The sequence below is a fragment of the Pogoniulus pusillus genome, chromosome 36 (assembly GCF_015220805.1).
Source record: "Pogoniulus pusillus isolate bPogPus1 chromosome 36, bPogPus1.pri, whole genome shotgun sequence".
In the NCBI taxonomy this organism is placed as follows: domain Eukaryota; kingdom Metazoa; phylum Chordata; class Aves; order Piciformes; family Lybiidae; genus Pogoniulus; species Pogoniulus pusillus.
In genome coordinates this window covers 5177723-5200355 of record NC_087299.1, presented here as the reverse complement: position 1 = coordinate 5200355, position 22633 = coordinate 5177723, and the positions used below count along the sequence as shown (strand labels likewise).

The following is a 22633-nucleotide window of genomic DNA, read 5'->3' as shown; positions in this document are numbered from 1 at the left end:
CACCTCAGCCACACAAGGAGGTCTCTCCTGGTTGTGTGATTCGCTTCTTTCTCTCGATGCTTAAAGTGAAAGCAGCCTGCTGGCACAGCCTGCCCTGGGCTCTCTTTCTGTCACTCACAGAAGTCCTCTCTCTGGGTGTGTGTTGGTAGATCCCCACTCACACTGAGGCTGGGGAGGTTTAGATTAGACCTTAGGAAATAGTTTTTTCATGGAGAGAGTGGTCAGGGAGTGGAATGAGCTGCCCAGGGAGGTGCTGGAGTCACCCAGCCTGGACGCGTTTAAAGGTCGCTTAGGGCTATGGTTTAAAGTGACTCTTGTAGAGTAGGGTTCTAGGTTGGACTTGGTGCTCCTGAGGGGCTCTGCCAAGCTGCGTGGTTCTGTGGGGTCTGTACTGTGCTCAGTGCTGGCTGGGGGGGCTGCAGGCTGTGCTGCAGCTGCAGGGGGCCCTGTTGCTGTGTGTTGCAGAGGAGCACACGTTCCGCTGCGAGGACTGCGACGAGCTGCTGCACTCCAAGCTGGACCTGCGGCGCCACAAGAAGTACTCCTGCAGCGCTGTCAGCTCCCTCTACGAGACCCTCAGCGACGAGATCAAGCAAGAAGGGCTCGGGGATGGGCAGGTCTATGAGTGCAAGGACTGCGAGAGGATGTTCCCCAACAAATACAGGTACCAGAAGCTGGCCAGAGACCCTCCCCCCCGGCCTGGCCCCTTCGCTGCTCGGCAGTGCTGTCCCGTGGTGGGAAGCGTGGGACCAAGGTGGAGCTGGGGACAGCTCCAGAGATGGAGCTTTCCTTTCTCCAGAGGTTAGGGAGTGTCACTTGTAGGGTCCTGCAGTGGCACAGTGCTGGATTTCACCCTGCTTCCTTAGACTGATGCTTCAGTTCAGTGGTGGGACTCACAGGTTGTTCATAGAGTGGTTTAGGCTGGAAGAGACCTTAAAGATCATCTAGTTCCAAGCTCCCCTGGCACTAACAGGGACTTCAGTGGCAATTTAAAGTTCAAATGATTGTTTTCTGACTTCTCTGGGACCTTTTTTGGGCTGTGACAGGGTTGATAGACCTGTAAGACAAGCATGAGGCTGGAGGGGGGGGCACAGAAAGCAGAGAGGTTATTCTCCAGCTCTTAGTTTTGTTGGCTTAGGCAGTTGTGAACAAGACTTGAACTTCTCTTGTCTGTTAAAGAAATAATTTGGGGTCAAATAAGGTGGTTTTTTTTTAACTGAAAGTTTGTATCTTGCAAGAATCAGCTGCTAGTCTTCAAATGCTGCTTGAAAGCAGAGATCTAGATGGACCAAGTGACCTTCAGAGGTCCTTTCCAAGCCAGGGCACTCTCATCTTAGACCTTTAAATGGCTCAAAATGAGGAAGCAGTTTGAGGAAGCTGAGGGGTGAGTTTTCAGTCTTTGTAGGATTGGGTTTGTTTGCATCCTGGCTTCTGTGTTGAAGGTTTTCTCCACAGCAGCTTCCAGCACTCAGCATCTTGAGGTCAGCTTAGGAGCTGTGTTGGTGATGCCCTGTGTGAGTCACCTCTCTGTGTTTCCTGGCTCCCCTTTGGGACCGGCAGCGGCGCTGGGGCTGATTTGGAGGAGTTAAGAGAAGCAAAACCACTTCAAGTCCCTTTTGTCCCTTTAGTGGTTGCTTATCCCTGCGAGCAAGGCATTCAGAGCCATCTGGTCAAGCCAGTTTTAGGGATTCAAACGTTGTGGCTGGGTTGGGGTGCCAGTTTCCCTGGATTTCCTGGGAGCAGTGGGCATGACAGACCCTGGCTGTGTCTGGGATGTGTCTCGCTTCAGGTCCAGTCTCTGTCTGTGCACTGCTGGCAGAGGAGCAGAGAGCTCCTGGAGCAAGCACAGCTTTGCAGTGCCCATAGGTAAAAGGGACCAGCAAATGACCTGTCCAAAGATCAAACACCTCGAAAGGACCAAGGGCAGAACACAAACCCTGTCCTGGCTAGTGTTCAGCACCTCTTCCTGTGGGATTCCTCAGAGTCATCACCCCAAAACATTCCTTTACAGACCTGTAATTCAGAAGGAAGTGTGGCAGAGCATTTGTTGGTCACCAGAGTGTTCAAGACAGATACCTTGAGCTTGGAGCAACACTCCCTATGTGTGCTGGCATGGAGAGCCAGTTCTGAGCACCTCCAGGAGAGGTCTTTCCAAGGTATTTCCAGCTGAAATCAGGTGGAAATATTCCAGCTCACTACTCCCAGACTTTCCTCCACTTGGAAAAGGTTTGGAGTTGTGTTAGGGGCTTATTGGGTGCACTGCCTTTAGACCACTGGGTCCAACTCTTTCAGTTGGGCTTCTCTTAAGCAGCAGAAAGTTCTTGGTTTTGTTTGGACAGGAGAAACAAAGTCACAACTGAGTGTGTGCCACACTGCTGGGTTTGGTGGAGCTGGGGGAGAACAGCCACAGCCATCCCTCTCCCTACACCTAGAAAGCCTCTCTGCCAGCCAGCCCCCTGCCAGCCAGCCTGGATGCTCTTATAACTTCTCAGAAGCTAACACAGATGGAATCAGAAGTGCCACTGGGGACCCAAAATTGAGCAGTTAGCAGCTAAAGAAAGAAATGTTTTGCTAATCCCAGTAGGTCTTTGCCTCTAAACAGCATATTAGTGTGTCCATATTTGCTCTAAATAAAGTCATACATCACAGTTAAGCAGGAAGGGGTTTTCAGGGATGGATCTGGGAGGCAGACAGCCTGGAGAACAGCATTTCTGAGCAGACTCAATGTTGCTTCCTGAGCAGGGCTGCAGTGGCACTGCTGAGGGTCATGCTCAGAAGTAGTGACCACCTGAGTTGAAGGAAGGAGAGCTTCTCTAGCCTGGAGAAAAGGGAGCTGAGAGGAGACCTTCTGGTCCTCTATGAGTGCCTGAAAGGAGGTTAGGGTGAGGTGGGGGTTGGTCTTTAGAACGAGAGGAAGTGGCCTGAAACTGCATCAGAGGAGATTTAGGTCAGAGATGAGTTTAAATTCCTGTCCTGCAAGAAGAGAAGAGGCTGCCCAAGGAGGTGGTGGAGTCCCCATCCCTGGAGGTGTGCAAGGAGCATGTGGCCATGACACCTGGGCACATGGCTTAGTGGCCATGGTGGTGTTGGGTTCAAGGTTGGACTGGATGATCTTAGAGGTCTATTCCACCCCAAACAATTCTGTGGTTGTTCAAGGAACTGGCAGGCTGGTGGCTGCTGACATGCACAGGTGGCTGCTGACATGCACAGGTCGAGTTGCTGGGCAGGCTGCAGTCCCACCGAGCCCACAGGGCACACAGATTCCAGTGCAGGTCCACTCTTCTCCACCTTGGTGCAGGCAAGTGCCAGGGTGCTGGTCCCACAGCCATGCAGAGAGCCATAGTGGGAGAGATCATAGTCCCAGGATGTGTCAAGGCTGAGCTGTTCCCTCGGTTTCCCTGTCACAGTGCCCGGGGGGAGTAAGGTCCTCTCAGAGCACTTGCTGAAGCCTGGCAGGATCCCCCAGCAGTGTTTGGTGTTCCTGTAACCAGTACAGGCCTGCTGAGGAGTTCAGTGTGGGGCTGGAGGGGATGCCAGGCAGGAGCAGGTTTCACACAGGTTTGTCCATCACAAGTCTCAGCAGAGCTGTACCCAGAGCTGCTGCACAGCCACGCTGGAGGCAGCAGAGGACACAGAGCTGCTTGCTCAGTTTCTCCGAGCTGGCCTGGGAGGTGCAGGGTTTCCAGCCTGCTTGGTGCCTTTTCCATCACTTAGGCTTCCACAGAGTGTCTTCCCAGCCTCCACTCCTGCCTCAGTGCCTCCAGCAGTGGCTTTCCTGGGCTGTCATAGCTCAGCTGGTGGCTCAGCAGCACACTGCCTGCTGATGCACCAGGGTGGTGCTGGGGAGAGTGGAGCAGCCTGTGCCTGAAAAGCCCTCCCTGCCCTAGCCCCATCCCAGCAGCCACTCCAGGTTGCCATTGTCCTCCTGGGGTGGGTGAGGCTGCTAGGTGGCAGAGGCTGGAATTGTCGAGTTCAGTACTGAAAGATGCCTGACACTGGGGAGTGAGAAGTGTTTGCACCTGATGAGGTTTCTTTCCAGTGTTCAGTTGCTGTGCTTATGCCCATGAAAGCAGCACCAGGATAGCTCAACAGCAGCTCATATCTTGTCTCTCCCTGTGGGGATGCCACAGGAGCCTTGGTCACAGATTGCTCATTTTTCCCTTCAGGGGTGGGGCTGGTTTTCCCTTCCCCCCCTTGTAAAAATGGCCTTGGTTGTCTACTGAGAACTAGCATCAAGCACACCTCGAGGCAGAGCAGGGATCTGGAGCAGCTTCCTCCTGCCAAGGAGATGCCAGCAGCAGAGCAGGTGTTTGCATGATGCTGCACCTCTCATGGGCAGTGTGCTCCTCACCCCCTCTTCACAAAGGCTTTTGCAGTCCTGCTGGGTGGGAGCTGTTAGCTCTGGAACCCCCTCAAGCCCCCACAACCTGCTTCTCTGTCACCGTCTCTGACCACCTGTCTCGGTTCACACCTCCCAACACAGGGCAGGAGTTCCTGCCCTGGCTGTAGGTGGCCAGCTGAGGTGGGTGCTCAGGAGCTCAGGCAGTCTCTCTTCCCCAGCCTGGAGCAGCACATGGTGATCCACACGGAGGAGAGGGAGTACAAGTGTGACCAGTGTCCCAAGGCTTTCAACTGGAAATCCAACCTGATCCGGCACCAAATGTCTCACGACAGCGGCAAACGGTTTGAATGTGAAAACTGTGTGAAGGTATGGGGCAGGGCAGGCTGCCTGGGGACAGCTGTGCTGGGAGAGGGGGCTGGCACCTGGGCAGAGGGGCCTGCAGGATGGGTGAGCCGTGCTGCTGTGGTCTGGTGGCCTGGCTGTGGTGTGGAGCGTGGCTGCAGAGGGAGAGAGAGGTGCTCAGCTGGCCCCTGCGTCGCCTTTACATGTGGAGCTCAGCCTGGCCTTGAGCAGCTCACCTCTGGCCTTTGCCAGTGTCCACACTCAGGTCACCTGGATGCTGGGGAGCCTGCTGGGGTGGTGGGTGAGCATTTTGGGGAGGCAGATGTGGGTAAGCCAGGAGCTGCCTAGCTGTGAGCAGCAGAAGCCTTGGGGAGCCTGCAGCAGCCTGGCAGGACACAGCTCAGCCCTGCTTTGTGTGGGTCAGGCGCTGCAACAGGCTGCCAGGGAGGTGATGGAGTCCCCATCCTTGGAGGTGCTCAAGAGAGGTGTGGATTGGGGACATGGATTGGAGGGGAGACCTCATTGCTGTCTACGGCTACCTGAAGGGACATTGTGGAGAGGCTGCTGCTGGGCTTTTCTCACAGGTAGTTGGAGACAGAAGAAGGGGGAATGGCCCCAGGCTGAGGCTGGGGAGGTTCAGATTGGACATTGGAGAAAAGTTTTTCATGGAGAGAGTGGTCAGGTAGTGGAATGAGCTGCCCAGGGAGGTGTTGGAGTCACCCAGCCTGGATGTGTTTCAGAGTTGTCTGGATGTGGAGCTTGGGGCTATGGTTTAAGGTGAATCTTGTAGAGTAGGGATATAGGTTGGACTTGATGATGTTCCTGAGGGGCTTTGCCAGCCTGGATGTTTCTGTGGTTCTGGCTTTGTGGCAATGGTGGTGTGAGGTTGCTGGTTGGACTGGGTGGTCTCAGAGAGGTTTTCCAGCCCAACTGATTGGCTGATTCTGTGGTTAGCTGTGAGCAGCAGGCAGGGAGCAACCAGGGACGCTGGTGCCAAGGCCTCCCAGCAGAATCACAGAACATCTTTGGTTGGAAGAGACCTTCAAGGTCATCCAGTCCAACCTTCAAGGTCATCCACACAGTATCACAGTATCATCAGGGTTGGAAGAGACCTCACAGATCATCAAGTCCAACCCTTTACTACAGAGCTCAAGGCCAGACCATGGCACCAAGTGCCACGTCCAACCCTGCCTTGAACAGCTCCAGGGACGGCGACTCCACCACCTCCCCGGGCAGCCCATTCCAGTGTCCAATGACTCTCTCAGTGAAGAACTTTCCCAGTCCAACCTTCAACCTGGCATTGCAAAGTCATCACCAAACCACATCCCCAAGCAGCAGGGATGGCGACCCCCACCCTGGGCAGACCATCCCTGCCTTCGAGAGCCCTTTCAGCCGCAATCCAGCATCTCTCCTAGATGCCAGCTTGCACTCAAGGGCCTCGGAGCCCTCTGCCAACAGAACCCGTTCTCTCTAAGGCTTCTGTGCCCGTCCCCACTCGGTCTGCCCTCCCTGAAGGTGTTTTCTCCCCTAGGTGTTTACGGACCCCAGCAACCTCCAGCGGCACATCCGCTCGCAGCACGTGGGTGCGCGGGCACACGCCTGCCCCGACTGCGGCAAGACCTTCGCCACCTCCTCGGGCCTCAAGCAGCACAAGCACATCCACAGCACTGTCAAACCTTTCATATGTAAGTTGTCACGGCCAAGCACGCAGCTCCAGCTTGGTCTATAATTGCCTGTATCCTGCGCCCCCCCCCCCATCCCAGGAGTGGCTGTAATTGCGTAGGTCAGAGCCCAGGATGAACTTCCGCAGCAATTTGGGCTTTGGGGCTTTCTTTTTCCCCCTTCCCCTTCCTTCTTCTTCCCTCCCCTTTTCCCTTCTTGCATGTTCCCTGTTTTTTCAGTAAACATTCCTGGCAGTTTGTGACTTTCTTGACAAGTTAAAAGCTGAGGCTCTCAGCAGTCCTCATATCTTTTCTTTCACTCCTCCCTCCCTCCCTCTCTCTCTCTCTTTCTCTCTCTCTCTTTTTTTGCTTTAATAATTTCTGAATGCTCACCTTGGGGACATAAATAAAGAGCTGACACAAGCCTGCTCGAAATGGTTTTCAGGGGTGCCTCAAATCCCTCAGCTGCTGTAAAGAGTTTGGAGTAGACACAAGAAATAGTCAATAGAAAGAAGGAGGGAGGAGGTCTTTCAGAGGGGGGATGGAGTTGGGGAGGGGGCTGGGGTCCTTCTTTATTTTGCTCCACGTTTCATCCAGGTACTGCTTGGAAGCCAAATAAAGAGCAGGTGACCATGGCCTGAGTGCCCTCTTCAGTGGAGCATTTCCAGGAGGGCTTTTTCCCCTGAGGGCTGTGCAGCTCCTCTCCTGGCATTCCCGGGGCTGTGCTGCTCCTCTCCTGGCATTCCCGGGGCTGTGCTGCTCCTCTCCTGGCATTCCCGGGGCCGTGCAGCTCCTCTCCTGGCATTCCCGGGGCCGTGCAGCTCCTCTCCTGGCATTCCTGAGGCCGAGCAGCTCCTCTCCTGGCATTCCCGGGGCCGTGCAGCTCCTCTCCTGGCATTCCCGGGGCAGCGCAGCACATCTCTCCTGGCATTCCCGGGGCCGTGCAGCTCCTCTCCTGGCATTCCTGAGGCCGTGCAGCTCCTCTCCTGGCATTCCCGGGGCTGTGCAGCTCCTCTCCTGGCATTCCCCGGGCCGTGCAGCTCCTCTCCTGGCATTCCCGGGGCCGTGCAGCTCCTCTCCTGGCATTCCCGGGGCCGTGCAGCTCCTCTCCTGGCATTCCCGGGGCCGTGCAGCACATCTCCTCTCCTGGCATTCCCGGGGCCGTGCAGCTCCTCTCCTGGCATTCCCAGGGCCGTGCAGCTCCTCTCCTGGCATTCCCGGGGCCGTGCAGCTCCTCTCCTGGCATTCCCGGGGCAGCGCAGCACATCTCCTCTCCTGGCATTCCCGGGGCCGTGCAGCTCCTCTCCTGGCATTCCCGGGGCCGTGCAGCTCCTCTCCTGGCATTCCCGGGGCCATATGTTATTTTAATGGCCACAGCACTTCTCGGTTCGGGAGAGCTGCGCAGGGCAGGGGCTTGTGTCACAAGCAAGCAATCAGAGCTTCAGGGCCCACTCCTGGGCAAGCAGAGCTCTTCAGGGCACGGAGAGGCTCTGCCTTTAATTCCAGGCTTTGATCTTGTGCTGGGGAAGCCACCGAACCCACTCTGCCTTTTTTCCCCCCCCCCCCTCTTGGTGTAATGGGAACAGCATGGCAGAGGGTCCTGGGAGAGTGGTTTCATTAGTGTGCCGTGAGATAATCAGCTGGGTGTCAGCAGAGGAAGAAGAAAGCCTCCTCTTGCTCGTTCTGATGCAATCCTTCACTTGGCGACGGGCACATGAAAGAGCTCGTTTGGGTCCCCTCGCATGGCTGCAGCCAGATGAGTGATTTCTGCTCATAATCTCCTCACTCTCACCTCATAAGAATTAGGGAGTTGTCAGTCTGCATCAGCCTGTGAGCCAACTGCAGGCTGCTTCTGCCTGCTGCAGCCCTGCCAGGTGGAGTCACATGTGGGGATATGGAACCCATTAGCAGCTTTAGGGGAGCCCCGAGGAGGGACGGGCTGGGAGCTTTGTCTTTCCCCTTCAAGAGTTGGGGTGTGGAGAGCCTTTGTTGGTTGTTTGTTCGGAGAGTTTTGGATGTGGTCCTTGCCTGCTGCCACCGACATCCCTTTGTGCCATGCCAGGTGGTGCTAACAGCAGCTCTCTGGTGACAGGAGTGTGTTAATGCCCCAAGAAGTGGAGTTTATTCCTACCTTGAAAGAGGCAGATCATAAAAAGTCAGGAGTGTTTTGATACCTTGGAAAACTTCGGGTGGGATTTTTGTTTTCCCCTGCTTTGCCCAGTTCCTGCCACACCAGCAAGGTCTGCAGGTGACAGAGGTCATAAAAGCTTTCCCCCCCACCCCACCCCCTCTTGGAAGGGCTGGCATTTACAGGTCGTTAAAGCAGAGGCTGAGGCAGGGTTAGCTGGGGATGTCTTGCTAGTTTAGTGACTGCAAGATCTCACCTTGCTTCGGCCTGAGCTCAGTATTTACAGCCCGTCCCCGCGGGGTGGTTGCTGACTATTAATGGCATTAAGAAGGGGCAGGTTTGGTTCAGCGAGGCAAAAGAGCTGCTCCCTTCAAGCCTCCCCGGTGCCCCCTGCCACGCCGGCGCTGCAGGGCCAGCAGCTGAGCTCATGGCAACAGAGCTCACAGCATCAGCGTTGCTGTCTTGATTGAAAAGTCCACTCCCCAAAAAGGTCGAGCAGGAATCCCAGAGTGCCAGGCTCCTGGAAGGGAGCCCGAGGGTCATCTGCTCCAAGCTTTCTAGGTGATGGAGTTGCACTGAGCTGGCTCAGCTCCCTGCCAAACTGAGGCTACAAGAGGGCACATCTCAGAGCCTCCTGCCTAGAGAAGCCTTCAGCAAGAGACTCCACAGAAACCTGCAGGGGTTGGGCTCTGCTGCCAGGCAGCCAGGGACAGGACAAGGGGACACAGCCTCCAGTTGTGCCAGGGGAGGTCTAGGCTGGGTGTTAGGAGGAAGTTGTTGTCAGAGAGAGTGATTGGCATTGGAATGGGCTGCCCAGGGAGGTGGTGGAGTCTCTGTGCTTGGAGGTGTTGCAGCCAAGCCTGGCTGGGACACTTAGTGCCATGGTCTGGTTGGTTGGCCAGGGCTGGGTGCTAGGTTGTGTTGGATGAGCTTGGAGCTCTCTTCCAACCTACTTGATTCTATGAAAATCCTCTTGTCCTATCCCTTGTTACTTGGGATCAGAACCTGACCCTCTGGAGGGAAGCCTCAGCAGGAGGAGCACAGGAGGTGGCTTCCAGAGACCCCCTCCCAGCAGGCGCAGCCTGCTCCTTCCCTCGGCTGCTTTCAGGGTGGAGCAGGGTGGCAGGGGGCAGGCAGGGCAGGGCTGGGCAGCGCCGGTGCCGTGTGCTGTTAATTTCATACTGCTGTTGTTGTTTGGCTTCTGTTGACGCTTTAGGTGAGGTCTGTCACAAGTCCTACACGCAGTTCTCCAACCTCTGCCGGCACAAGCGGATGCACGCAGACTGCCGCACGCAGATCAAGTGCAAGGACTGCGGGCAGATGTTCAGCACTACCTCCTCCCTCAACAAACACCGACGCTTCTGCGAGGGCAAGAACCATTACCCCCCGGGGGGCATCTTTGCCCCCGGCCTCCCCCTCACGCCCACCTCCATCATGGACAAATCCAAGCCCTCTCCCAACCTCAACCACGCCAGCCTGGGATTTAACGATTACTTTCCGTCCCGCCCGCACCCCGGGGGGCTCCCCTTCTCGCCTGCCCCCCCAGCGTTTCCCGCCCTCACTCCGGGGTTCCCAGGGATTTTCCCACCTTCTCTGTATCCCAGGCCCCCCTTGTTGCCACCCACGCAGCTGCTCAAAAGTCCCCTCAACCACACGCCCGACGCGAAGCTTCCGAGCCCCCTCGGGAACCCTGCGCTCCCTCTGGTCTCCGCAGTGAGCAACAGCAACCAGGCTGCTCCAGGAGAGGAGAAATGCGAAAGCAGCCTGGAGAACTCCTACCTGGAGAAGCTCAAAGCCAGGAACAGCGACATGTCCGACGGCAGCGACTTCGAGGACGTCAACACGACCACGGGCACGGATCTGGACACCACTACCGGCACCGGCTCCGACCTGGACAGCGACGCGGAGAGCGACAGGGACAAAACGAAAGACAAGAGCAAGCAGAGCGAGAGCAAGGCAGACTTTGTCAGCAGCTCCGTGTCTGCCAGCTCCACCAACAGCACCAGCGAGATCCCCCTCTTCTACTCTCAGCATTCCTTCTTCCCTCCCCCCGAGGAGCACCTGCTGCCCGCCGCGGGAGCCGCCAGCGACTCCATCAAAGCCATCGCCTCCATCGCCGAGAAGTATTTCGGGCCTGGCTTTATGGGGATGCAGGAGAAAAAGATGGGCTCGCTCCCATATCATTCCATGTTCCCCTTCCAGTTCCTGCCCAACTTCCCCCATTCCCTCTACCCTTTCACGGAGAGGACCCTCAACCACAACTTGCTGGTCAAGGCAGAACCAAAGTCACCCAGGGACCTCCACAAAGTAGGCAGCACCAGCTCGGAGTCGCCCTTCGATCTCACCACCAAGCCAAAAGAGATGAAGCCAATCTTGCCCCCGCCTAAGGTGCTGCCAGCCCCAGCCTCGGGGGAGGAGCAGCCCCTGGATCTGAGCATTGGCAACCGCATCCGAGCCAGCCAGAACGGAGGGAGGGAGCCGCGCAAGAACCACGTTTATGGGGAGAGGAAGCTAATGGCAAGTGAAGTCTTACCCAAGATTTCCCAGTCTCAACTGCCTCAGCAGCCATCCCTGCATTATGCTAAGCCATCACCCTTTTTCATGGACCCCATCTACAGGTATTAACATACCCTGCCTTAAGGCTTTCCTCTAACGAGCTCCTTTTCCAGCTGGCATCACCTCTGCAGGCAGGTGGGGCTGGGGATCGTTTGGGAGGAGTCCGTTGTCCTCCTCACCCTCCTTACAGCACCTCGAGGAGGCTGAACCCAGAGGGCTAATGGGAAGCTCTGCTGGTCGGTGTGTGGAGAACACCCTCTTGTGCTGCTAGAGAGGGAACTTGCCCCGGTTCAGGCCTCTCCCATGAGCCACCCCTCAGATGGCACTTCTGCTGCTGGGGAAATTCCAGAGGTTTGATTCGATAAGAATGCAGAGTTCAGCTGCTTCCAGCCTGGGCTCTCATGGTTTGGGAATGAGTCAGGAGCCCTGGGAGCCTGGAATTGCAGCTCTCCCACTGACTGGCTTGATGGCCTTTTGTCAGCTGCTTCACCTTTCTTCCTCTCCACACCACTCCCCCTCAACCCTCTTTTTTTTTCCTGTCTTAATTCCCCGTGGTGGAGTTGTTCACTTGAGAGGAGCTGCTGCTGTGGGCTCAGCCCTTCAAAAGGAGTGAGTCTGGAGTAACAAGTGGTGTGCCAACACCTGGGATTGTGTGCTGTGATCCAGATCTCACACTGCTTGCAGACTTACCTTGCTCAGGAGGTGCCACAGGGCTTCCAGGTGTGCTGCAGAGAGGTTTGAGACAGAGCCGGCTTTAGTTCATGCCCAGAATGAGCTGCAGGTGTAAAGCAACGTGGCTGAAGCTACCCAAATGTCACCTAAACCTGCAGAGGGAATGGATTCAGAAGATGTCAAGGGACAACTTGAGTCTGTGGTTGGGTTAAAGCTTCTTATAAAGCCTCTTTCTAAAGAAATGTGCCGCAGAGTTTGGGGCTGCTCAGCCTGGAGAGGAGAAGGCTGCAGGGAGACCTCAGAGCAGCCTGAAGGGGGGTGCAGAGGAGCTGGGGAAGGACTTTTGACAAGGGACTAGGAATGACAGGGTGAGGGGGAATGGTTTGAAGCTTGATGAGGGCAGATTTAGACTGCAGAGTAGGAAGAAATTCTTTGCAGTGAGGCTGGGGAGACACTGGCACAGGTTGCCCAGGGAGGTTGTGGATGCTCCCTCCCTGGAGGTGTTCTAGGCCAGGCTGGATGAGACTTTGAGCAGCCTGTGCTGGTGGGAGATGTCCCTGCCCATGGCAGGGGATTGGAACTGGCTGGGCTTTGAGGTCCCTTCCAACCCAAACCATTCCATTGTTGTTTTAAGGTTTCTAGTGAGGGTGCCAGTAAGTTTGTGCCTTACCCAGCTGGGCACTGGCTTTGGTACCTTCCAGCTGCAGAGATGTTCTGGGTGTGTAGCAAATGAAGTTTGCTTTCAACAAAGTCCAGTCAGAAGAGAGGTCCCAAAGCAGTTTGATTTAGACATGAAGAAGGCAATTAACTCTCCTTTGGGAGATGGGTGGCAACAGCCAACAGTCTGTAGCCTCCTGGGTTTGGTGTCTCCTGAGGCAGGTGGTTTGTCCTTGTGTTCCTCGAGCTATGTGTGAGCTTGGTGAGCCCAGCTGTGCTCCAGCCCACAGGAAGGTGAAGTGGCAAGCTGCAGGAGCTGCAAGGGCTCCTGGGCACCACAGAGTCAGGGTGTCAGCACTGGGGTGGCTCTCCTGAGTGTTCTAAGGGCTGTGGACAAGCAGGGCTGGTATAGCCTCCTCTGAAAGCAGGCCAGGAGAACAGCACCGTTGGCACTGCCATGCTGCTGGTTGCTGTGGGAAAAAATGATGTCGATGTCTGGGCCAGGCCAGGGAGCTGTCAGCTGAGCTGAGGATTAGTGAGCCCTCCCTGTGAGCCCTCCCTGTGAGCCCTCCCTGCTCGCTGCTAGCAAAGCCCTTGGGGCTGCTGCTCTGGCTCTTGCTTTTCTGTCTGTGATGGCAACGGGCACAGAACATGAGTTCTGTCTGAGACCTACAGTGGTCATCTCCTGCTGGAAAAAGGGAGGAATGATGTAAGCAAGCCCATGGTGGTGTGTGTCAAAAAATAAAAGGACTTCTGGAGAAACAACTCAATGGGTAGAGAGGGAAAAGCTTTGCCTGAGCTCAGGGCCCTGCCACCTCTGGGTGTTCTCAGCTGGAACGTTAAAATAGCATGGGCTGGGAAAGCTGCTGCCAGTGCAAACAGCAGCCCCAGGAACCCCATGGAGGTCCAGCTGACAGATGGAGGTGAAGGTTGGGGGCATCACTGGTTGCATTCCCTGGCATGAGTTAAAATGGCAAGGCAGTGGTGGAGCTGCTCAGAGCAGACTCCTGCCGCAGTAAGCTCCCCAGCCCCGCGCCCAGCTCCCTGCTGCCAACACGGGGAAGCACTTGGGCTCTTTAGCAGGCTCCTTCAGCTGCTTTGGCTGCTTCGTTTTGCTCCCAGAGGCCACTTAAATCCTTGGCATTTTCTGCTGGTGATCTCATTGACTGCATCCAGACAGGCTGAGATCAGGGCAGCGCTTAGCTGGGGCTGGGCACGGTGACGTTCTCGGGTCTGCTCCATCCCGCGGTGCCTGAGCAACAGCTCTGAGCAGGCTCTGAGGGCCTGGGGATGTTGGTGGTGTTCCCATTGCCTGACAGCAGGAGATGACTGAGCTCATGTAAGGTTCTATGTCTGTGGTACAGGAGAGGAAAGGGACCTGGGGGTACTGATTGATAGTAGGCTGAAGATGAGGCAGCAGTGTGCCCAGGTGGCCAAGAGAGCCAATGGCATCCTGGGCTGGCTCAGGAGCAGTGTGGGCAGTAGGACAAGGGAGGTTCTTCTGCCCCTGTGCTCAGCACTGCTCAGGCCACACTTTGAGTGCTGTGTCCAGTTCTGGGCCCCTCAATTCAAGAGAGATGTTGAGGTGCTGGAACATGTCCAGAGAAGGGCAACAAAGCTGGTGAGGGGCCTGGAACACAAACCCTCCGAGGAGAGGCTGAGGGAGCTGAGGTTGTTTAGCCTGGAGAAGAGGAGGCTCAGGGCAGAGCTCATTGCAGTCTACAACTACCTGCAGGGACATTGTAGCCAGGTGGGGGGTGGCCTCTTCTCCCAGGCAACCAGCAACAGAAGAAGGGGACACAACCTCAAGCTGTGCCAGGGGAGGTCTAGGCTGGATGTTGTTAGGAAGTTGTTGGCAGAGAGAGTGATTGGCATTGGAATGGGCTGCCCAGGGAGGTGGTGGAGTCTCTGTGGCTGGAGGTGTTGAAGCCAAGGCTGGCTGGGGCACTTAGTGCCATGGTCTGGTTTACTGGATAGGGCTGGGTGCTAGGTTGGAGTGGATGAGCTTGGAGGTCTCTTCCAACCTGGTTGATTCTATGATTCTGCTGCTGCTGTCAGGGTCCAGCAGGCAGCCCCTGGGCACTGTCCTGGGCTCGGCAGGTGGGCAAGGGGAAAAACTGCTTCATAGATGGCATCAGGTTGGAAGGGACCCTCAAAGGTCATCCTGTCCAACCTCCCCTGCAGTGAGCAAGGACACCTCTCGAAGAGGTTGGACCAGATGATCCTTGGGTCCCTTGCAAACTGGCAGTCTGTGACCCTCTGTGATTTTTGTGATCTCCAACCAGAGCAGGTTGCTCAGGGCCACAGCAAGTTTGATCTTGAGTGTCTCCAGGGCCGAGGCCTCAGCCACCTTCCTGGGCAACCTGTTCCAAGGTCTCCTCACCCTCACTGTACAGGACTTCCTCCTGATGTCCAGCCTGGATCTGCCCCTGCTCTAGTTCCAAACCATTGCTCTCATCCTGTCACCACAGGCCCTTTCAGACAATCCTTCTCCTTCCTCTTTGCTCTTCTGCCTTGTATCAGGGAGCAGCTCCTCATGTCTTGTTCCATAGGCTGCTGTTTCTCTGGGCAATCCTGCCCAGTTACAGACACCTTCCACAGCACAGCAATTCTGACTCCCAGCTCTCCTCTTCCACCTCAGAGAAATCCAATGCAGATTAAAGGCAACACTCAGCATGAGCCAGCCCTGTGACTCTGGAGGAATTTGATCATCACCAATCATCTGGAATGCAGCAAAATCCTTTGCTGTCCTTTGTGCCCTTCCAGTGGAGTTCAGATCACTCTGAGCTGTTGGGTTGGTGCTGGTTTAGCTGAGGTGGACTCCAGTCAGCAACCAACAGATGCAGCTGCATTCATTGCAGGCACTTTCCTTCTGCTTTTCCCTCTCCCCAGAGGACATTTCAGTTTCTCCTTTGGGTGATCCCATGCCATGGGTATCATAGAATGGTTCAGGTTGGGAGGGACCTCAAAGCTCAGCCAGTTTCAATCCCCTGTCATAGGCAGGGACACCTCCCACTAGAAGAGGTCACTCAATGCCTCATCCAGCCTGGTCTTGAACACCTCCCTGGGCAACCTGTGCCAGTGTCTCACCACCCTCACTGCACAGAACCCTTTCCTAACATCCAGTTTGAATCTCCCCTCTGCCAGTTCAAACCCATTCCTCCTCATCCTGTCATTACCAGACCTTGTCAGTAGTCCCTCCCCAGCCTTCCTGTAGACCTCCTTCAGATCCTGGAAGGCCACTCCAAGGTCTCCTCAAAGCCTTTTCCTCTCCAGGCTGCAGAACCCCAACTCTCTCAGCCTGTCCTCATAGCAGAGCTGCTGCAGCCCTCAGCATCTTGGTGGCCTCCTCTGGACTCACTCTAACAGTTCCATGTCCTGCTGGGTTGTCCTTGTAGGTTTCCCTGTAAGGAGAATGTTCTTTGAACTCAAAGCCAATGTTCTCCAAAAGCAGGAGCCAAACCTGCTTGGATCACCTCTGCATAGTTTGAGCATGGGATGTCTGGATGGGCCAGATGGCACCAGCAGAGCTCAGGTTCTGAGGGCACTTTGGAGATGTCTCATTACCCCTTTAGCTTTTTAAACTGCTGTCCACAAATGCTTGTTAAGGAAGGTCAATATAAAACACTTAACGACCCCAGCAGCCTTGAGGCTGCAGAGCCTGGCCCAGGCTTCTCCCTTTACCTCCAGACCAACTCTCAGACACGTTTGTTTCCACACAGTGGCTGCCTGCAGTGGGCTCCAGAGCTTCTCCCATCTACCCATAGCTCTGGCTGGCAGTGTAGGGCTTTGCTCACCACAGCAGAGGCTCTCTGGATCTAGATCCCATTTGAGTGGGAAGATCCAAATGATTTCTGAGGCTTCAGTCTGACAGCTGCAAGAGCACTGCCCGAAGGAGGGGATGGATCCATTCTCATCTCCTTTTCCAGGACAGCTTTTGAGTCCTAACTTGTAGCACCCAGTAGTAGGGGAAGCAGCTGTTTGTGTCCAGAGGAGAGCAACCTTCTGCATCTGCTTTCCCCAGCTGCAGGTGGTGTGGCTGCTGCTGCTGCTGCTGCCCTGGGAGGTATGTAACCCTCTGTCTTGTTGTCCAGCAGGGTGGAGAAGCGGAAGGTGACAGACCCTGTGGGTGCCCTAAAGGAGAAGTACCTGCGACCCTCCCCGCTGCTTTTTCACCCCCAGGTAAAGCAGAGCTGTTGTGATGTGGTGTTGGTTGAATGCTGAGAGGTTTGGGGAGGGGGAGGAGCTGGTGCAAACAGGTCACTTGGGGCAGAGTCCTCTAAGGATCTGATGGGAAGCTCCTCTGTTTTCCACCAGCTGCCTTCAGATGCGTTTAGTTCCACACCTGGGTGGAGGATGGTGGGTTGAGGATGGTGGGTTGAGGATGGTGGGTTGAGGATGGTGGGTTGAGGATGGTGCTTGCTATGCTTTGCTGAGGGTTTGTTTTTGTGTGGACAGAAGCAGGGATGAGGTCTGGACATCTCCACTGATCTGCCAAACTTCCCTTTCCCATGTCTGCATCATTTTTCTTCTGGACCCCCCCCTACCCTCACCCTGGTGCAGTCATTTGTGTCAGTGCAGGACTGCCCAGCAGCCAAGCAGTAGTATTTTCTACCTGCTTGATGTTCCCTGACATCACCTAGGAAGTGTGAAAGTGCAGGGCTGTGGAGAACCAACCAGGGTTCAGATCTGCCTGCCCCAGAAGGTGCCAGGGTTCTTGTGTCCTGTCCTTCCTGCTCCACTGAACAAGGGGACACAGTCTCAAGTTGTGCCAGGGGAGGTCTAGGCTGGATGTTAGGAGGAAGTTCTGCACAGAGAGAGTGATTGGCATTGGAATGGGCTGCCCAGGGAGGTGGTGGAGGCACTGTCCCTGGAGGTGTTCAAGAAAAGACTGGATGAGACACTTAGTGCCATGGTCTGGTTGACTGGCTAGGGCTGGGTGCTAGGTTGGACTGGATGAGCTTGGAGGTCTCTTCCAACATGCCTGATCCTATGATTCTCTTGACAGCCCACGGATGTGTGCTCCCTCTGCATCTGCTTCAGCTCTGAGTCACTGCACAGCAGTGGGAAATGCTTCTGGCCAGCTTTCCCATTTGCAGTGCACTGAGAGTGTCACCCCAGCAGCCCCCAGTGCAGCTGGGCCAGGCCTTTATCCAGGCTCTTGGAAAGGTGCAGCTGAGGCTGGTGCCACCAAGGCTGTTGCTGAGAACCAGCCTGGCTCACACAACCGCGGTAGCTGAGCTGCCCCAGGGTGGTGTCATCCTTGTCCTTCCTCGCTCCATAATGGCCCTCTGGCCCTGGTTCAGTGGCCTCAGGTTGAAGGCTGGACTCGATGGTCCCAGAGGTCTCTCCCAACTACCTGAGGGGTGGTTGTGGCCAGGAGGAGGTTGCTCTCTTCTCTCAGGTGGCCAGCACCAGAACAAGAGGACACAGCCTCAGGCTGTGCCAGGGGAAATTTAGGCTGGAGGTGAGGAGAAAGTTCTTCCCTGAGAGAGTCATTGGACACTGGAATGGGCTGCCCGGGGAGGTGGTGGAGTCGCCGTCCCTGGGGCACTTCAAGGCAAGGTTGGACGTGGCACTTGGTGCCATGGTCTGGCCTTGAGCTCTGTGGTAAAGGGTTGGACTTGATGATCTGTGAGGTCTCTTCCAACCCTGATGATACTGTGACACTGTGATACTGTGAACAGAAGCAATCCTGTGATTCTGGAGCCATGGTGGAGCAAGTTCTGCCCCACGCCGCCTGCTGTCCTCTACAGGGTGACAGGCACCAGCCAGCCTCTGTCTGCCCTGCTGGGAGCTGGGCTCTGTGGCTGTTCTTCTGCTCTCCTTCCCCTTCACATGCATTGTTCTCCTCTGATAGTGTTTCCCACCTTAGATAAATACCCTGCAGGTTTGTGGAAGCTGGATCCTGGTAGCTTTCACAGCTAAACTTAGTTCCCTCATTGTTTTGCATCAGGCTCAGAGTTTGGTTAATAACTTCCCCCGATTTTTCCTCCATGGAGGCTGGATAATGGTGACAGGCTGGCCAGGAACATCCTGTGTTTGTGTGAGTTAGAATAGTGGGGATGGCTGCCTGGGCCTGGGCTGATAGCAGGGAGGAGCTGGAGTGGCACAGCCACCCGATGGGGACGATGAGAACCACACCGAGCCCGGGCAGGAGAAGCCTTGGCTGGGAGGGTGTTAACATTGTTCCTGAAAGCCTGACCACGTCCTCTTCCCGTGGCAGGGAAAAGACCTGGAAGGTCTGGTTATCTCTAGTAGCTTATCACACAGAGGAGCTGAAAATTTACAATCACTCCAGCCCCAAACTTCCTGAGAAGGGATTTTTAATAACGTGGGCTGCTGTGTGAGGATGCCTTGGTCTGGGAGCTCCTGTTCCCATGCTCTGCACTCTGGATGCAGAGAGCAGGGACAGGTCATGTCTGGAAGCACAGAAGGACTTCGGTTGGAAAAGACCTTTAAGATCATCCAGGTCAACTGTACCAAGGCTGATGCTAAACCATGGCCCTCAGCACCACATCTCTGCCTCTTTTTAACCCTTCCAGAGGTGGGGATTCCACCACCTCCCTGGGCAGCTTGTGCCAGGCATTGAGAAGCCTTTCATAGAATCAGCTAGGTTGGAAGAGAGCTCCAAGCTCATCCAGTCCAACCTAGCACCCAGCCCTGTCCAGTCAGCCAGACCATGGCACTAAGTGCCCCAGCCAAGCTTTTTCTGAACACCTTTCAGTGAAGAAGTTTGAGAAGCCACTGAAGAAGTCAGTCACATCATTGCTTGAGAGTGTGAGCTGCTGACTGCCAGATGCCCATCCTGTGTTACCCTTGCCCTAAGCAATTCTGATTTCATGGGCTCCTTCCTTCCATCTTCTGCATCAGGACCACCCTTCATACACCAGGTCACTTAGGGAGGTGCTCTCTGTGTGCTCCTCTCGCTCTAAGCATGAGTTACAGAATCACAGCATGGCTCAGGTTGGAAGGGATCTCCGAGGCCATCTGCTGGGGCAGGTCCCCTGCCTCTGCCATTGTCCAGAGCCTCGTGGAGAAGAGACAACATAAATAGATGGTGCAACTTAGTGATAACTTAATGGGGGACCTTTTCTCACCTGTTCAGTTCCTTTTTCTTCTCCCTTTCACCTGGGTGAGAGTCCTCCTCTCACTCTAAGCAGGAGTCACAGAAGGGCTCAGGTTGGAAGGGATCTCTGAGATCATCTGCTGGGGCAGGGACATCTCTCACCTAGACTTGGTTGCTGAAGGTCTCTTCCAGCCTGGCTTTGAACCCCCTTAGAATCATAGAATCAAGCAGGTTGGAAGAGACCTCCAAGCTCATCCAGTCCAACCTAGCACCCAGCCCTAGCCAGTCAACCAGACCATGGCACCAAGTGCCTCATCCAGGCTTTGCTTGAAGACCTCCAGGGACGGTGCCTCCACCACCTCCCTGGGCAGCCCATTCCAATGCCAATCACTCTCTCTGTGCAGAACTTCCTCCTAACATCCAGCCTATACTTTCCCTGGCACAACTTGAGACTGTGTCCCCTTGTTCTGTTGCTGGTTACCTGGGAGAAGAGGCCACCCCCACCTGGCTACAGCCTCCCTGCAGGTAGTTGTAGACTGCAATGAGCTCTGCCCTGAGCCTCCTCTGCTGCAGGCTGCACACCCCCAGCTCCCTCAGCCTCTCCTCATAGGGTTTGTGTTCCAGGCCCCTCACCAGCTTTGTTGCCCTTCTCTGGACACCTTCCAGCACCTCAACATCTCTTGAATTGAGGGGCCCAGAACTGGACAAGGCACCCAGTTAGGGAGGGAGGTCTGCTCTTTTCTGTGACTCATTCCCCAGCCCCCACAGAGGACCCCGTGTGGGGCATGCTGGAGCCAGCAGCCACGCTGAGCCCTGAGCCTGCAGAAGATGCTGTCTGCAAGTGGCTTTCAGGCACCGTTTCCATCCTGAGCCAGCCCTCGCTAGCAGCTCCCCTGCCTCTGCCATTGTCTCTTTTCCACGAGGCTCTGGACAACATAAATAAGTGGTGTAACTTAGTGATAACTTAATGGGGGACCTTTTCTCACCTGTTCAGTTCCTTTTTCTTCTCCCTTTCCTCCTGGCTGATGATGATGATAAGCAGGCAGTTGTTCCTTAAATAGCAAAGTGCCTGTGCCAGCGGCGAGCCCGGGGCAGGCACTGAGCGTTCCGAGCCTTGCCCACGGCTCTGGGAGGCAGCAAACAGCTCTGCCTAAGTGCCTGAAGCGGAGGGGATACAACAAAGGACATCTCCAGGTAGTGCCGCCAAGGGCTTGAGTGGCACAGCTCGGCAAGATCCAGAGAGGGCTTTGAAACGCGATGGTTTTGTTACATGACTGGCAGCTGGGGCAGAGCTTTCGCTGGAAACGATCAAGCAACCTTTTCAAGGGGCTGCTGCTGCTAAGTGTTACTTACTATTTATCAGGGGCTGGGAGAGCCTCCAGCCAAGGGGCTGGGGATCTATTATGGGCAAATGGGGTTTTTACTCCTCCTCTATTTTGACCTTTTTTTTTTAACGGCTTATGAACGGCTGTCAGCCCTCCACGATGTATTCTGGGCCGATTAAGACAACTTTGCAACCCCCCTCCTCTTTTATTTCATAGTCATATATTTTAAACAATATCTTGGCTCTCTTTCCTTCCCTCCCAACCCCCTCCTCGAGCCCAGTTTAATAAAGTGTAAACGTGCAAAAGGTCAGCCCTTCCTCCACAATAGAGCATCTCCTTTTGATAGATGGCTTCCTACTGCCTTCCGCCTGCTGGCTGTCCCCAGCCCGGCCCGGCTGCTCCGCCCGGGCTGCCGCTCCCCCTGCTGCTGCTCCCCTCTCTCCCTCTGATGTCATCCCCAGCGAGCAGGCAGCTTTTATTGCTGCCTTGTTTGCTTTATCCCTCTTCGCTGCTCGCTGGCTTGAGAAGTGCTCTCAGGAGTGCTCGCAGGGGAAGGTTGTTGGGGATGTCAGCCTGCTCCTGGGGGCTGCACTTCTAGCTCGGGTTTGGGCTTCCTGGTTTGCTCTGACGAAGGTAACCCCGGGTTGCTTTAGAGCTCGTTGGCACACAGGCTGCCTTCTGCCTTTCCTCTCCTTTTCCTTTTTTCTTGGCTTCTTTCTTTCCCTTTTTGATTTCCTTTTTGCACTTTTCCTGCTTCCTTGCCCCCCCTCTGCTCCTTGCAGCCTTCCCTTGGAATCATAGAATCAGGCAGGTTGGAAGAGAGCTCCAAGCTCAGCCAGCCCAACCTAGCACCCAGCCCTGCCCAATCAACCAGACCATGGCACTAAGTGCCTCAGCCAGGCTTTGCTTCAACACCTCCAGGCACAGCAACTCCACCACCTCCCTGGGCAGCCCATTCCAATGCCAATCACTCTCTCTGACAACAACTTCCTCCTAACATCCAGCCTGAACCTGCCCTGGCACAGCTTGAGGCTGTGTCCCCTTCTTCTGTTGCTGGCTGCCTGGCAGCAGAGCCCAACCCCACCTGGCTACAGCCTCCCTTCAGGCAGCTGCAGACAGCAATGAGCTCTGCCCTGAGCCTCCTCTTCTCCAGGCTGCACACCCCCAGCTCCCTCAGCCTCTCCTCACAGGACTGCTCCAGGCCTCTCCTCAGTGTTGCTGCCCTTCTCTGGACACCTTCCAGCACCTCAAGCTTCCAGACATAAAGCTCTTGATGTTCCAATGATATGATATTAAGCTATGCATTGTTGCCATTCTATGGCCTATCCCTGGAATGTTCACCTCTCCACTCAGAGCTTCCACTTCCAAGTTTGTCTGCTCCCAATTTGCTTTATGCCTGAGCTAGAAACCCAGCTCAAATGGCCACACCTCACCACAGCAGATGGGCAAACCCAAGAGATGGATGGTCACAGTGTTCCCACCACAGCTTGGTCCCAGGGAGTCCAAGTGCTGGATCCCTTCTGCATGCAGCAGCTGAGATGCTCACATCCCCACAGAGCCAGCGAATGCAGCTCCCCAGCCCCCTGTGCTTCCTCCATCCCCACTCCAGATCCCTGCCCAAACAGACTTTCACTCTGGTTCTGGATGTGCTCCTCCTGACCGTAACTGACTCAGCTCGCAGTTCAGCCATCTCCCACCCATCCTCCCATCACCTCCACTGGCTTCTGAGCCTTTCTTACATCAAACTGAAATGTTGGGCACTTCCTGGGCACACTCCCTGTGGACCCACTCCATCCTGAGTCTGTCTTCACTCATCCTCTCCCACACTGCTCCCTCATCACTCTCCAGCCTCACTTTCTCCTCTGTCTGAGCTCTCTGTGC

General features: G+C 55.4%; 1 protein-coding gene across 9 annotated transcripts in view; it reads left to right on the top strand.

The window, feature by feature from the left end:
* The window catches only part of LOC135190374 (histone-lysine N-methyltransferase PRDM16-like), a 43071-nt gene that overhangs the window by 14979 nt on the left and 5459 nt on the right, over window positions 1-22633 (top strand). For 8 of the 9 annotated variants that reach the window (XM_064171715.1, XM_064171712.1, XM_064171720.1 and 5 more), the window contains exons 3-7: window positions 466-664; window positions 4561-4708; window positions 6216-6369; window positions 9690-11091; window positions 16453-16540. In XM_064171715.1, the coding sequence (XP_064027785.1) occupies window positions 466-664; window positions 4561-4708; window positions 6216-6369; window positions 9690-11091; window positions 16453-16540 (1991 nt within the window). The remainder of the gene's footprint in view (window positions 1-465; window positions 665-4560; window positions 4709-6215; window positions 6370-9689; window positions 11092-16452; window positions 16541-22633) is intronic. The other variant, XM_064171713.1, reaches the window with a different exon arrangement.